This window comes from Ixodes scapularis, unplaced genomic scaffold (assembly GCF_016920785.2).
Source record: "Ixodes scapularis isolate PalLabHiFi unplaced genomic scaffold, ASM1692078v2 PGA_scaffold12__126_contigs__length_90152505, whole genome shotgun sequence".
NCBI lineage: Eukaryota > Metazoa > Arthropoda > Arachnida > Ixodida > Ixodidae > Ixodes > Ixodes scapularis.
In genome coordinates this window covers 81,144,086-81,160,443 of record NW_024609838.1, presented here as the reverse complement: position 1 = coordinate 81,160,443, position 16,358 = coordinate 81,144,086, and the positions used below count along the sequence as shown (strand labels likewise).

At 43.2% G+C, this 16,358-nt stretch overlaps 1 protein-coding gene and 1 non-coding gene across 2 annotated transcripts in view; both read right to left on the bottom strand.

The window, feature by feature from the left end:
• The window catches only part of LOC115325026 (male-specific histamine-binding salivary protein-like), a 43,559-nt gene extending 29,660 nt beyond the window's left edge, over positions 1-13,899 (bottom strand). Inside the window, exons 1-3 of the mRNA XM_029985726.2 lie at positions 13,768-13,899; positions 12,234-12,379; positions 12,082-12,155 (exon numbers count right to left, since the gene is read on the bottom strand). Coding sequence (XP_029841586.2) covers positions 12,082-12,155; positions 12,234-12,379; positions 13,768-13,899 — 352 coding nt within the window. The remainder of the gene's footprint in view (positions 1-12,081; positions 12,156-12,233; positions 12,380-13,767) is intronic.
• Trnas-gga lies at positions 9,290-9,362 on the bottom strand. Its single transcript has one exon. It is a non-coding gene; the product is annotated as a tRNA-Ser (tRNA).
• Positions 13,900-16,358: the final 2,459 nt, after the last annotated feature.

The window sequence follows — 16,358 nt, the reverse complement described above, 5'->3', positions numbered from 1 at the left end:
CTGCTACGTTATCTCAACATAATATCCTCCACTAGTTAGCTAACGATTTGGCAATGGAACTGCCGGGGTCTACGCAGAAAGAAAGGGCTTCTCCAACAATTTATCCATACCCAGACAAACAAACCTGACATCAGCCTGTTCAAGAAGTCAAAAGTCCTATTACGATACCAGGATACGATCACTTTATGCAAGGCAGTATCACCAAAAAAGATAAACGAACCTCAGAAGGAACCCACATACCAATTACCATTGTCACCTAATTAACTAGGCATATCCCAGCTATTCAAATCTATACCGCCTCTATGAACAACTAAACTGAGGGGCAGGTTATAGTACAATGACGTGTACTGGTCTCCAGGACTTGATTGGCCATCTGTGAGGTGAACAGACGCGTATACACAGCAACATAAGCACATGGACATCATCCTAGCTGGTGATTTTAATACGCATAACACATCCTGGGGCTATACGCGCACCACCAAAACCGGGATGCGTCTCGAACGTAAAACTCAGGACAACAGATATACGCTCCTTAACAACACAGTGGACCCCACGCGACAGGGCGACAGCGTTGAGCGAGATGCTAACCCAGACCTCAGCTAGCACCGCGGTGTGGGAAATGTCACGTGGACGAATCTCCACGAAAACCTAGGCAGTGATAATCACAACATCGAAATCACCCTAGCTGATCCTCACATCAAGCCCCGTCCCGTTCACTGAGGCCCAAACACACAACTCACTGACTGGCACCGGTTTTGATTAGACCTAGACGAGGTACACGGGCCGACAGATCTACAGCCCTGGGTCAACGCCATACGTGAAATGAAATCGAAGCACACTAAAAATATCACACGCACCCCTGAACATCCGCAAATAGACTCTCATCTGCTTAAACATTGAAACAAGCGACACATACTGGTCTAAAAATGGAAGAAACAAGAAGGAAATCGTGGCCTTCGCAAGGCCAACGAACAAATCACGCTAGAGGCTGAAGAATACGCGCAACAACTCTGTACTGAAAACTGGCTTGAAATGTGTGACCAGCTAAATGGTCAACGCAACACTCCTAGGGTGTGAAAAATCTTACGCACGGTTCTAGGACAGGGCTACACACGACACACAATGGACAAAATTAGGATGCACTCTAGCAAGACGCGAGAACAGACAGGAGAAGAAATTTACCAAACCTTCTATCCCATCGGCCCGAGTACAGAACAACTTCCTAGCTATCCACCCGAATCACTTGACCAAATGGACACAGGCATAAACAGTAACTTTATGGTAGGTGGGCTACACGCGGCCCTATCTTTACTCAAACGAAACACGGCTTCAGGCAAAGACGGCATTACATACACTACTCTGTGTAACCTCCCACTTCCACTATTTGAACAGCTTCTTGAATACATCAACACCGCGTGGGAATCTGGCACCCTTCCACAAGAATGGAAAGCGGCAGTGATAATCCCAATCTCAAAAGTTGGGTGGCTTGCCAATCGGGCAAGCCACCCAACTCCATTGCCAACCTTCGTCCGATCTCCCTCACATCATGTGTAGGCAAATTAATGGAACGCATGGCCCTCAACCGTCTCAATTGGCACACAGAAAGTAGTGAACCTCTCTCCTACACAATGACAGGCTTCCGATCACACGTCACCACTCAGGAAACCATGCTCCGAATCTCGGAGCATGTGTACCAAAATCATAGCCTAGTCCAAACGCGAACAATCGCGGGAGTAGACATACACAAAGCGTTCGATAACATACCACATTCAGCCATCCTTACCAACCTTCTGACACTAAAATTTGGCGCTCATCTCTGCAACTATATAAAAGCTTTCTTAACTGGTCGTTCTATACAAATCCAAATCACTGGAGAGCTTTCGACACCCCGAGCACTAACTACCGGCGTCCCCCAAGGTTCTATTCTTTCCCCTACTCTCTTTATAATTGCCCTACTTCACCTACCTGCCTAGCTCAGTTCTATATCACACCTGCAACACAACATTCCTGCAGATGACATTACAATCTGGTGTTGCAAAGGATCCCTTAAACAACAGGAACACACGACCCAGTCAGGTCTGGATTTCATTCAGAACCACGTGAGCAGTACTGGCCTCAAATGCTCTCCCACCAAATCCGAATTTATTGTAGTTACCAATCAAACAGGCCGTAGAGCAGGAGAGCAACGCGGCAGCATTAAGCTCCACATTGACCACACTCCTATCCCTTGCCACTCTCACTTCCGAATACTAGGATTCCTCCTACAAAACAATGGCAAGGCCCACGTATGAATGGACACGATACTCCGGCAACTCTATCAGAACTACCACATGCTAAGCAGAGTAACGCGCAGACAGAGAAGACTCAAGGAACAGAAGCTTCGCAGGGTTATCGAGGCCTTTGTCTATTCCCGAGTACTGTACCAGCTTCCATATCAATCCATTACCAACACTGAGCTCTCCAAATTAGAAGCAGCGCTCCGAAGATGCACCAGACTAGCCCTAGGAGTTCCGCAATTTGCCGCAAATTTTCTAGTGGCCTCGACTGGCATTTTTAACACACTTGAAGAACGTACTACCACTTGCCGCCAAGCACATATTGCAAGGCTTCAAACATCCCCTAAACCTGCAAGCTCCTCGAGCACCAAGGCTACGACACCACCACCTTACCTCCTTTTCCACCATCCACCCCCCCCCCCCCCCCCCGGTGGGAGTCCCTACCCCGCGTCACAGTCATGCCCATATATGGGCGTACCAACCGAGGGGGCAAGGGGGGTGCTTGTCCCCTCAGTTCTCAAAGTGGAATGGGGGCAAGTCATGTGCTTTGTCCCTCCCCCCCCCCCCTCCCCCCCCCCCCCCCCCCCCACCCCCTGAAACAGCCGCCACTGGGCAGGGGAAACACTGGCCGGCGGCGCCCAAGGGGTACCAAGGGCACCGCTCGTCGGCCCGGGGGGGGGGGGGGGGAGGGGGTCTAGTTTGTTCCCCCCCCCACTGAAAACCAAGTTGGTACGCCACTGTGCCCATACCTCAACATATGCATCCGGACAAACATGCTGCCCGACGCACACAATTAGTCGAACAGATAGACCGCGAGACACCGAGAATTACTACACAGACGCCAGTCACACTCCCAGCAGGAGCATAACGGCTGTAGTAGGGCCTGGCTATGAGCATATTAATGAACACAGTAACGTCCCCGAACCATCGGCCGTGGATACCCTAGCGGTTCTTCAAGCCATCACTCGACCTCACCATCCTACTCGCGACATTTACATCCGAACGGATAGCCAGGAAACATGCCCCAGGTTTCGCGGCGGTGCGCTACCCGGGCATATCCCCAGCCTTTTGCAACGTCACCTTGACACCCATCCCTCCCTCCATGTTGCCCTGCAATGGATCCCCGGACATCAAGGCGTAGAGGAACACAACCGAGCTCATGAGCTCACCCGCGTTACGAATTTTCCGGGTCCTCCGTGCCTATGGCCGTCCGATTATGATCCCAGGGAACACAGAAAACTCTTGCACAAGGAGGGCACATCCCTCCCCAGACAGCTACGCGCTAACACCGTCAAAATTATCGCTCCACCTTAATACCTCTCGCGGGAGGACAGCGCCATTCTCCGCAGACTTCAAACCAATTCGATCGTGACTCCCCTCTTTCGCCACTATATCCGGGGCCTTTCCAGAAGCCCCAAATGCCCCAACTGCGGCGAACACCCCTCTCTAGTGCACTGCCTGTGGCAATGCTCCTACATTCAACCTTCCCTCCTATCTTCTCTTTCTTCCTTATCCACCAGTCTCCAACCTCACTCATGGATGGACTGGCTTAGTCCACCAATCGATGCCCATATTCTCCTGCCTGCACTCATTCAGCACGTGAAGGACGTGTTGGGGAGGACTGGTAGGCGACAGAATACAACTGAGCGCTGGGCCTTGGCGAATAAATAAAGTTTTTTTTCTCTCTCTCTCTAAAACCAACTGCCTCAGAGTGGCTCGCAACTGATTTTTCTCTCTTGCCTGTTCGTGCTTAAGGGCACCTGACCTTTCAATTGCGTCCATTTGTATTGTTAATTTGAACTCTTTTTTTTATTCATAAACATATGAACTGCTTTTGACTCTTTCTAATGCCTCAATCCACCGTTTCACCGCGTCGGTGAACACTTCATCATCTAGAAGTTTGGTGTTCATTTTCCAGGTCCCCCAGTTAAATCGCGTTCAATATTTCTTTTTGGCACCTATCCCAAGAGTCACCTGGCAGTGGTCACTAAAACTGATCTGGTGAACGAGAGGAGCATCACATAGGGGGAGAAGCTCTACGGAGACGTACGCTCTGTATAGTCGCGCGTGACTGTGCTCTTGGAAATGAGTAAACTGCAGGCCCTTCGTGCCCGTCTCACCATGCTCGTTTGCTAGCTCACTGCAGACAGCACTGCGTCTGTCTCTGTGACGACTTTGAGACGTCCTATCCTTGGGGTCAGAAGTGCAATTGAGATCGCCCAACACTATCAAAAGCCTCTTACAGTTAAGATACTTGCTATGCTTTCAAAGAACGTGCACCGTTGTACTTCTGGGTTCAGCGCATTCAAACAAATCACTCGGTACTTTTGGTTCGCCATGCGGAAATTGCAAAGAACAAGGCCCATCCTCCATCACCCATCGCTCCATCATCCATCGCTCCATTATCGTGTGAGGTGACCTCCTCTACAAAAATACCAATTGAGTTCTTAATGAACAAGCAGACGCCTCCCGACTTCCCTACCGCATGGCTGACACAAATGTTATTTCGTGATTGGAAATGGCGCGCCATACAGACTGTCAGCTCCTTGCTCTCCATTTCTGTCTTCTGCACGGCTATGTCACCTAAGTCCTTTTCAAGAAATATGCGCCTGAGCTGGTACTGCCTCCGTCTAGCTGAAAGCCCTCTCGCGTTCAAAGTACCAATGCGCAGACAGGCCGCGTTGGATGCCATTTATTCTTGAGAGAAAGGAGCCTACAACACTGGGCGGGCAGTCTAGCAGCCACTGCTTTCGGACGTCGAGGGTGTTACCGCCATTACTGAGACAGCAGGGGAAGGTGTCGTTTGGCGTGGCTTCAAAAGCTGATGACGTCGGTTCGCTCTATGGGACAGTTAATGCTTTCGGACTAAAATTTGAACTGATGTCAGTGGACAGAGAGTAGGTGCTGATCTCGCTCAAATTCACAACGGCCACAACGCGTCATTTTATTCGCAAGTTGTATCCTACTCAAAGGTGAAAGCACCGTTTTAACTACGAAACAAAATGCTTTGCCGTGATTCGGGTTGTTTCCAAGTTTCGCCCATACTTGGTTACGCTTTCGTTTTGTAACTGATCACCACGCATTACGATGCTTGGCTAACCTGAAGGACCCATAAGGACGCCTAGGCGTTAGCATTTGAAGCTCCATGACTATCGTTTTACGTTCCTTTATAAATCAGGAAAGCGACACTTCGATGCTGCCAGCTTACCTGAATTCCTTTTCCCAACGACATATTGCCTCCTCAACAGGTACATACACCTGATAAACCCTGAATAACCCTGAATAACATAACATCAACCCTGAATAACATAAATATGTGTGCTGCACAACTGCCTGACGAGTCCCTCCACGTGCTCCGAGCTCCACGTGCTCTAAGATCGGAATTTGCCGTAAAATTAACGTGCACACTCTAAAAAAAAAAAAAAGGGTGTCACCCTACACCCTGTTGTCCCATATAACGAACCCCAAAACCTCAGTTCGGCGTACAGCGCACTATAGTTGAACAGACGGCTCCGAATTTCACGAGGGGCTTGATAATGTGGCGATGTAACTTATAAAATGGCTAAAGCTCGTATCAAAGACCACAGAAACCACAGAAAGAAAACACTGAAGTTTTTTAGTAGGGCCAAGAAAACCCCGATCATTCTTTCTGTTTGCAGTCAGTAACTCGTACATTAGCTATTTTAATATGTTGTGCCCTACGGCTACCAAGCCTCTCATGAAAGTCAGTAGGGTCAGATCGACGTCAGTGCGCTGTACGTTTACCTGACGTTTTGGGGTTTATTATGTGGGACAAAGGGTGTAAGAATACACCCGTTTTTCTGAGAGTGTATGCCCGCAAAACAAAAAAAGACCCACAGCGAAGTCTTTTGGACCTTTGCGGCCGATCAAACTCAAACGCTATGATTCGATGGATAATTGTAGTCAACTACTTAACCCGGTACGCCGAAACCAAAGTGATATCTGCCGCCGCGGCCCTTCATGCAGTCTTTTTTTTTTTTTTTCTGCACTCCATCCTCCTCAGACATGGCGCACCCCAGTCCATCATCACGGATCGCGTTACATCATTTGTTGCAAACCTGTTTCAAGAAGTCCGCCGCCTTGCCAGCACACTTCGCCACATTACTATTGCCTATCCTCCACAAAGAAATAGATTGGCGGAACGCTTTAATCATACACTAGAAGAGAACATGTCCATGTATGTTGCAGATGACCACGATAATTGGGACTTTATTTTGTCTTACATTACATCCCATCAATTCATCCACAGTCTTACAATATAAGGTATTATTAGGAAACTAAAAATACAGTTTAAGTACAGCTTGCGAAATCTGCCATGAAAGTACAAAATAACTATACTTTTAGTCTGTCACTTTTTGCCCAGGAAGAGCTGGCGCCAGGGCTGCCAACAAGGAAAGTCACAATTTTCCTTGGGAAAGCCTGAAATTTTCCTTTTTATACCAATATTTTCCCCGCTTGCCCAAATAAGTACGTAATACTAAATATTCGTTTTCTTTTTGAATTACTCTCATTTTTACGTTCAGTGATGTACTATGTAGCTTTTACGCCTCGCGTACGTTTTGCAAAAATGAGTTCGTCGAGCCAAAACCACGGCCAAAGCAAACATCGCGAGGGGAAGTGTTGCCGGGAGATTCAAACTGACGAACGAATCCCTATCTTCACCTTAGATGTTATGAACTCCATGAGAGCACGGCACTGCTTAATAACTTCAATAGCGATTTTTATAATAGTCAGTCAAACACAAAAGGTGTAAACAGAGCGAGAGTTATCGAACTCGAATTCAGGGAATACGACGCACAGTAACTACCCTTTCGTACAGGCCACTTCATGAAAGATTATTAGTCATGGTAAGTCTGTACAGACATCGCAGCATTTCGTAATGTACTCAGGCTTCTTTTTTTTTTAAAGGCACTGGGGCGCTTTTTGAAGCTTTTACTTGGCTCATCCCTTCCTCCATAGCTTTCACGGGGGCGATAAAAAGGGATGAAAATTGATTTGGCCAAGAAAAGCTGTTCGAGTGCCCCTCAGTGTTTACAGATGGGCGCACAACAAACTGCCAAACGGATGGAGGGAAGGACCTAAATGTGACCAAAACAGCTAAAATTCTTCCCAAAAAAATTCCAGATACATTTATATGATGTACATGACCACCAAAATTTACGTCAATCAAGCAAGATTTCCCTTATTACCGCATAGACCTGAATATTGCATTAACCTGGAAAATTTCCCTCGGGTTGGCGAGCCAGGCTGGTGCTCTGCAAGTTCAGAATCACAATAACATTGTTATTTAATTTGTCAATTCTAATTCAGCAGTTCTGACAGTCATCGAGAATAATGGAAATTATGTTTAAAACATATTTTATATTACTGCAAGAAATTTGGTCACTAGAGCTGCTTTATATGCCTCTATTTGTAAGAAAAGAAAAAAAAGGTTAACGAAACCTAACAATTATTTTGCAAGAGTACTGCGTTGATACTTTTCAGAACGTATATCACGGAAACAATACTGAGGCTGAGCTGATAATTTGGTTATGTTTTCAAATAAATGTGTAATATCCTATAAGACAAAGTTACCCAGAAGATATGGTTTCTAATTATTTTCTGAGCAGTAAAAAAAAGAAAGCTTGATTTTACACGGTGGAAATCAGCATTTTGTTATTAAGAGAGTTTTACAGATGGTTCGTTTAAGAGCTGGGAAATCATTCTGAGACCAAAAAAAAAAAACAACAAAAAAACCAACACCTCATATTGCCGAGTTAAGTGAAGTGTACCGTGTGATGTGGTTCTTCGTTCACAGTCAAAATATAACAATAAAAATATAAAAAAGCTTACGTAGCTGAGTTGGCAGGGCGCTGGGCTCACACGCAGGTGGCTTGGCTTCGATTCCTTGCTCTGCATGTTCTTTTACCTTTCTTTACGCGAGTCGAAGATTCGAGAAGGTTGGAGAGCCATCTAGCTTGTAGAATGTATTGTTCGAGACGGATCGAGACAGAATAGTCTTGGCTCCGTGGGAAGGCTCAAAAGAAGCCGCGCCGCAACGCATACAGTCCGACTTTTGCCTTCGCTCGGTTCTGCCCTTACGCCGCCATCGACGCTTGTTATCGTACGCTCAATCTTATTTTGTTTGGGCACAGGTAAGCCACATTAAACGTTTAGTTCGCTTAGGTGTTTCGTCGGCTCATCAATTGTCATTCGAGACAATATATTGGCCTCGCCTCGCATGTCATGCTTACGGGAATATCGGTTGCATACGGCTAGATTTGGCCGCTTAATTGAAAAGGATGCTTAATTGAATAAAAATGCAGATCAACAGATTAAACACAGAAAGAAATTTTGATGTTAAAATGGCAAGTCGTAAAATGAGTTCTATTCAATGAAAATCAAGCAACGCTAATCGAAGTCATCGCAGGTTGATTGCTGAATAAACGGTGGTAACAAAACAACCTGTGATTAGCGATACCGTCCGCTGTAACTGCCAAAAACAACCGGTCAGTGAACACCACGTAAAATAGTAAAATCCTCTTTACAACTTATTCTACCTCCGCGTAAAGTCTTAACACTCAGATGGCGCAAACGCAGGAATCGGGCTCGAGGCGGTCCCTAGCGTCTTTTGACGCATTGACTAGAACGAGGTCCAGCCGGCCGCTGACGCAGCACGAGTGCCCAATTTGTGTCTCCGCGTTCAATTTCACTTTGATGACGTGGAAATGCACGTTAACATATCTTAAACATCTATTAAACACAACGTAGAGGTAGCCCGATCTGACAGGAAGAAAAACTGAAAAGGAGCGTTTTGGAAGATCCAAGAGTGACAGTCACGCTCAGAGTAAACAATTACCGTCTTCATTCTTTTAAGAAGGCAAATATTTTACAAAAAGGTAGAAAGTCCCGCCTAGCTATAGCGTTAGGAAGTACTCTCTTTCAGCATTTATCGAACATCGACTCTGCTTCTCCATCTCGCTTACTCAACACAAAGGTTGACGAAAAAAATCCGCCTGGTCCGGGTATCAAACCCGGGACCTCTCCATTTCCAGTGGAGCGCTCTACCAACTGAGCTAACCAGGGGTTGGACGTCAGTAGAGCAAACAGGTTTATCACCTGCCATCAGTCTCTACACCAACAAGCATGAAAGGCGTATATTTCAAGGTTTGATTTTAATGCAATTAATTTCAAAGGTGCAAGCGAGCTGGTTCCGCACCAGTCACCTAGCTGTGCTTGGAGATTTGTGTTTGTCCTTTGTCCGTCTTGTTCCTGTCGGGATTATTTTCGTCATTCTTGTCCAACTCGCTGCACCTTTTCATTTAATTGCATTATAATCAGAAAGGTTGGTTCGCGAATTTTCATCATGTATGTATGCATCTCTCGAGCGCCGTCAGTTTAGGGGGTCATGGGGGAAAGAAAAGTGGTGGGGGGCCAGGGGGAGGGGGGGGGGGGGCGATCGTTCCCCCATACCTTTAGACTATATTAAGGAAAGGAGAAAAAAACATTCATGCCCCCTTCCTTCCCCCTCCCCCCCCCCCCAAACCCCGAACATCTCCGACGTCGCAGTAGCCCTGAGCTAACTTATTAAACTTCAAGTTATTGAGGTATATTGCTATTTGGCGCCAATATACTTGAAAAAACTTCTCTGATGTGCAACAACAGGTTGCTCAATTTGCACTTTCGTAGTTGAGGAAAACGCTTGACCGCCCATAATTTCAATGAGTTGATTTAATCTATAATAATAATAATAATCTTTATTTGGACTCCTTGAGTCTCAGGTGGAGGGGCAAAAGGTAAACAGATTTACCTGACGAGGCCCCACCACCCTGTACATTGCTCAGCAGAAAATCAGAACAGACTAGAAATGAAAACATGTAAAAACGACAATAAATCTTATCAAAAAATGTGTCACTGTGCGAAACGAAAAACGAAACAATCCTTCTACAGAAAAATGAATTATTAAAGTACAAACTGGCAGGGGAGCAATGAGCTTTCAAGCGAATTAACACAAATAACGGTGATCAGAGCCGATTATACGCTGTTCAACCCAATGCATAACCAAAACCCAATTTCCTATTGCAAAATATAACGTTTCATGTTGCCTTTGAAGGCAATAAGGGAAGTAGCATTCCTCATTAATTCAAAAACACTTGGATGATCGTTCAAAAGCTGTGGTATTTTATACGCTAGAGCTTGGGAGCCATAATTCGTCCGTATTTTGGGCTTTGTGTATATTTCATTTCTTAAATTATATTGTGTTGTTTTAGGGTGGTAGATGTCACAAAAATCATTTTGGTCACTGCTGTATTCGCGGTATATTATCATCGCCAGCTTTAAAAGAAAGAGCTGATGGATATTTAAAATTCGATATTTGACAAAATATGGGGCTGAATGATCGGTATAGTGAAGGTTTTCGATGCAACGAACAGCTTTTTTTTTTGTAGGCCGAATAGTCTGTCTAGATTTGTTTTTGTTGTAGTTCCCCAAACTAGTAAGCAATAATGTAAATGAGATTGCACAAGACTGTAGTAGAGTTGGCACTTAAGCCAACAGGGAAGGAGATGCTTAAGTTTATACAAGATTCCAATAGATCTGGATATGCTAGAGCGAATATGATTGATGTGGTCTGTCCAGCTTAAGGTTTCTTCGAAACAGACCCCTAAAAATTTTAGGGAGGACACTCTTTCTAATTCTGAGTTTCTAAATTGTACTGAGAAGTTACTACATAGTTGCTTATGCACAGGCTTGAAAATAACATATTTTGTTTTGTTAATATTCAATTCTATTTGACTAGACTCTAGCCACAGCGCAAGTTCGCGTAACCAAATGTTTGATAAGCCTTCTATTAAACTAAGATCCTTATCAGTAAAAAACACATTGGTGTCGTCTGCATAAAGTATAACATCTGGAGTTTGCGGAATGTTTACTATATCATTTATGTACAACAGAAAAAGTAATGGTCCCAGAATTGACCCCTGAGGTACACCGTAATTTATTTTCATTAGTTGCGATTCATACTCATTGATTTTTACATATTGTGATCGTCGAGATAAATAGCTATGAATTAGGTTCCAAGTTATCCCCCTTATGCCATAGTGCGTCAGTTTTTTAGATGAATGTCATGTTTAATCGAATCAAATGCCTTGCGAAAATAAAAAAAAAATTCCTACTGTATATAATTGATTTTCAAAACTATTAATTACCTTATATTTTATATATAGCAAGGCTTTTTCCGTAGATTTGTTTTTCTGGAAGCCATACTGTTGCTTTACAATTATGTTATTTTTTTCAAGGTAACTAGAAAGCCTAACGTTGATTACCTGCTCTAGAATTTTTGAGAATAAAGGTAGCACAGAAATTGGCCTATAGTTATTTATATTATTGCGTGGACCACCTTTATGTATAACGCAAACTCTGGCAAGTTTCATTTTTTCCGGAAATATACCAGTCAATAACGGTGTGTTACAGATATGTCCTAGAGGGGAGCTTATGAAGTGCGTAACTGCCTTAATCGGCATTTGAAACATTTGCAATCATTCATGACGTATTATGAGACCTATAGATTTTTCTGATGTGTTCCCATGAAAGTAGTTTAATATCCCTGTCAGACGGCGTTCGAAAGGTGCTTTTCACAAAGCTCCTTTAAAAAATCGGCCAATCAGGTCACGATGTTGAGTGCGCACGTGCGCAACGGCGTGCTCTGGTTCGCCGATTGTATAAAGGAGCTTTTTCCAAACGCCATCAAAATGCCCGTCTGACTGGGGTATAACAAGTTTAAACTACTTTATCGCTTACCACTTACCATCAATTGTCATATAGATAACAGTTTCTTGGCCTCGTACGTCGGAAGCAACATAAGCTGATCCGGTGAGTTCTCTACTGCAATGGTAGGTATCGTTATGGTTGTGGGATACCTTGGAAAACCTTAGCAGTGCTGAACGGTCTTTTACTCACGTGGTCTGGGATGAGTTAAAATACATTATTTTATAACGAATAGCCTTCTCACGAACAGCCCTCGCCGTTACTTCCATACCAACGCAATCGTATGGAAGGTACTGTGTTCCAAGCACCAGGAAATATATTCCATCTTGGTTAATGACCTGCAATAATAAAAATTATCACTTAGAAACTGCTCAGTATTATATTTAATTAGTATTATACGTAGAGTTCGTTGTGCGTTTGTTGCTTGCGTGTTGCGAATCTAATTGCGGCATGAAACAAGGCATTTATTAGTTTTTGAGAAAAAATATATTACTAACTGTTAAAAATACGAGGCATGTCGGATCAAGTATATGTTTTATAAATTACATACAAAGTACTAATCATTTTTGTACAATTAAAAAAATATTATTATTTCTAACAAGAAACAGAATATAGAAACTTATAAACTGAATACCGTGTAATGGGAAGAGTTTAACTTTTTCATATCGCCTGTTCTCCGTCGAAGGCGCACAAACATCGGCTCGGGATTATACCCTTTTTTGTTTTTTTTTCTTGATAGTTGTCGCGCTCAGTATGATTCCTATGTGGGATGCTACCAGACTTGTGCCGGTCACTTTAAAAATGTAATGGATTACAATTAAAAATAACCAAACCTTAAATGTAATGGATGACCGTTACAAATTTCTTTCGGTGAAAAGTAACGGATTACTACTCGTTACGTTACAAATTACTTTCACGTTACTTTTTCCACACACTTATAAAATATAGAAAACATTTTGATGTTTTCAAAAGCGTTCCGCAGCACCACTTTTTATTTCTCATACGCCTGTATCATGGTAGTCCTTGTAAAAAGAAAAGATTGTATTTAAGAGAAAGAGTACAGGTGAACTCCGTTCCCTTGTAAGCTGACAAGGCAGCGACAGCTGGAACAACAACCGCCATCCCACTTGCTAATGGCCTCCGGAAATCATCCCTGAAAGTCCGCAGACAAAACTGGCGGTGCGCATGCTCAGTAGCAGCGTCTAACTCCGCTAGGAGAATAGGAGGAAAGAAACCAATATACGAAAGCTCTCTTTTGAAGTGGACCCTTCAAGCGTTGGCACAACGTCTCAAAGCTGCGGTATCGCGCCTGTACCTTTGACGCACTGCGAGCTTATTCATCAACGGAGTATAGTGCATGCAGAACTGAAGAATGCATGGTCGCGAGCTCTTGTTTTCGAGCATTAGCCGAGCGGATGGCCGCACACTCATATTGCACCCATTTATGTATTATGCTCATATTTTAAAAAAGTAACGATTAACTAAAATATTCCGTTACCAAAAATGTTTAACGAAATTACATTACAAATTAGTTCCGCAAAAAAGTAATGATGCAATTAGAAAATTACGTGCAAAACTAACGTATTACATGTAATCCGTTACTTGTAACGGATTACTTCCCAAGTCTTGATGCTAGGTACGTGCGGTGGAACCCCTTGAAGTCCAACAGTCTTGACGTCGCGTTAACACCGAAAAAGCAAAATTAACTCTGAAAGCGAATGCTCACCTCCGAAGCATTCTGAAAGTACCCGACCTCTTTGGATAACAGCCAGGAATCGCCTATTGGACGAGTATTAGCCGCCAAGGGCATCCCCATGAGGGTGGCGAACAAACGAAGTGCAACTGCAAAAAGCTTCATCTTTGGGCTGGCCTGGAACACTTTGACGATGCGATTCTTCTTTTGTCGCTAAATATCGAGTCCATTTATATGCACCCATGGTTACATTTCGCAACTTTGTTTCCAGCAAAACAGACAAAAAAAAAAAAAAAAAAAAAAAAAAACTCCAGGTTATTGTACGTCTTATTATTCTTCGTGCTCTTGAAACATCGCAACCCCTAGAGTACTTTAGTCATGTCGAATATATTTATTTTCGAGTAAACCAAGAGAAGGATCCGAGGTTGTGCGAAGGAATTTCAATATATCCAAAATTTATTTGCGAGCCGACGTACCTTTAATTCATAAAAAAAATAAAGCAATACAAATAGAGTTATTAACTGAGGGAATTTCAAGCGTTCTTTCGTTCTCAGCCAGGACATATAAATAATAACAAAATACATACAGCGTGCCTGCACCTGCTTCGAATAAATAATAATAGTAAAAAAAAAAAAAACACGAATAGTAATTTCTTTGGTTATCAGTAGGGTTCTGTGTTATCGGAATTCATTTTTTCTCAAATTCGGAAGGTGTTTTTCGGAGTTTATTTTTTGCCAAAGATTCGGAGTTTATCGGAGTTTATATTTTTTTGATTCCCAAATCTCCGAAATTCAGAGTTTAATTTTGTTGTGTTTCCGATTACAAATAAATAAATAAATAATAACCGAATCTAAACGTATGCCAGATAAAATACAAAACGCGCTTGTGTCAACTGAATATCTTCAGTTGAATTTGGCGTTGCCACTGCCATTTGCAATACTAATTTATCCACAACAAAAGACACACACAAGTGGCGCTTCGATAAATGCCGATACCTTAAAATCAATAAACACTCGGAGGTAGTCGCTAGGAACCTCGCTGTCATCCCATCAATCTAGCCCGTGGCCGGGCGAGGTGGAGTGATTAAGGATGTAATAGAGAGTTTGAACTGCCCCTCTTCCCAATTTCATAGAATCCCTAGGGTCCACAGCTTTCACTGTTACTGAAACATACCCTTGTCTTTCTCTAAATCACAAATCGCATGGCCCAAACTGGAAACCAAAAGAGTTGCCTTTGTCGTGACCCGAATGTACAACGAACGACCTGTTTCCCTCAATCAACCTTGAAGAGACAAGCGGCAAGACCCCTCTTGACAACGGTTCGAGATTTGAAAGATAATTATGGTGGATTTTTCCCAGGACCATTGGCTCTGTGCTGATCAAACTGTAAAAAAAAAAAACTTTTTTTTTCTTTTGATCGGGGGGAAGGGGGGGGGGGGGGGGAGTGGCATTGACACATAAATACTTGGAGTTTATCAGATAAATCCGTATTGATCAAAATTTTACTGGCGGGTGTTTTTCGGATTTTTTCGAAAACACGGAGCCCTTGTTATCAGACATAGTAAGGAAAACCAAAACATTTACAATCGAAATTTTTTAAAGTCTTTCTTTCTGTTAATATTTGACAACGATCTAGAGGCCTACGTGCAAAACAAAATTGTTTACTTTCTGCTGATTGCACCTTGCGCAGTCACGATACTACTGTACAAGAAGGCTAATCGTACCGTAGAAAAGCTGTCCTATTTACTCACTTCTAAATTAAAAAAAATATCCAAACAGATAAAAAACAGCCTTCGTTATTTTTCAACGCAGATCAGCAAACTTTTAAAATAACTCAGATTGCGTTGGCCAGCGTAAACTTTATTCGAATCTACCATTTTTAGGTATTAATTTCATCAGCTAACGCGTAATTAAATGTCAGGATACTAAGAAGAGATATAGAAATGTACCAAATCTTTTATGAGCAGCAGCACATTTTTGTAACCATTTGAATGCTTCATGTTTACTTCACTAATGCTCACAGTTTGTACGACTTTTCTAGTTACAAATGAATATACAGAACACACAAACAATTACAAATATAACCCAGGATTCAGCACCTTGAGCATTCAGGGTGTGAAAGCAGTAAATTTAATTTGGCATAATCTTTCCTAAACATCTCAAAAATTGACCAATACCTCGAACACAGCAGAGCGTTATTATCATTTAAGCGTATTAACCAGGTAAGGTGTTCGTGAATCCGTCATACCCGTTAAAACATATAAAATACCTTACATTACTTTTCTCAAGCGTTATTAGGGAGTTTCAGATTTATGTACGCTATTTTAGCGCACGTTGTTTTGCCCTGTGCTCGTCCTTTACGCCGTTTATGTCGTTTTCCTTTGTCCTCGCAAGGGAGTTTTAGCATAGCGCTTCTGCGCAGCGACGCCAAAAACCCAACCACCTCGCGCTTGCAATGCCAGTAAGATACAGTAACAATTTTTAAATCGCACAAAAATGATGTAATGAAAAAAAAAGTTTAGCCTTTTTACTCTGGTAACGAAGGAAGACCTGCAGCGAAGCTGTACTATGGTGGGAATGAAGTAATGGCCGGGCGCAAGTCGGCAAGCCAGAGGGGAAAGGCTG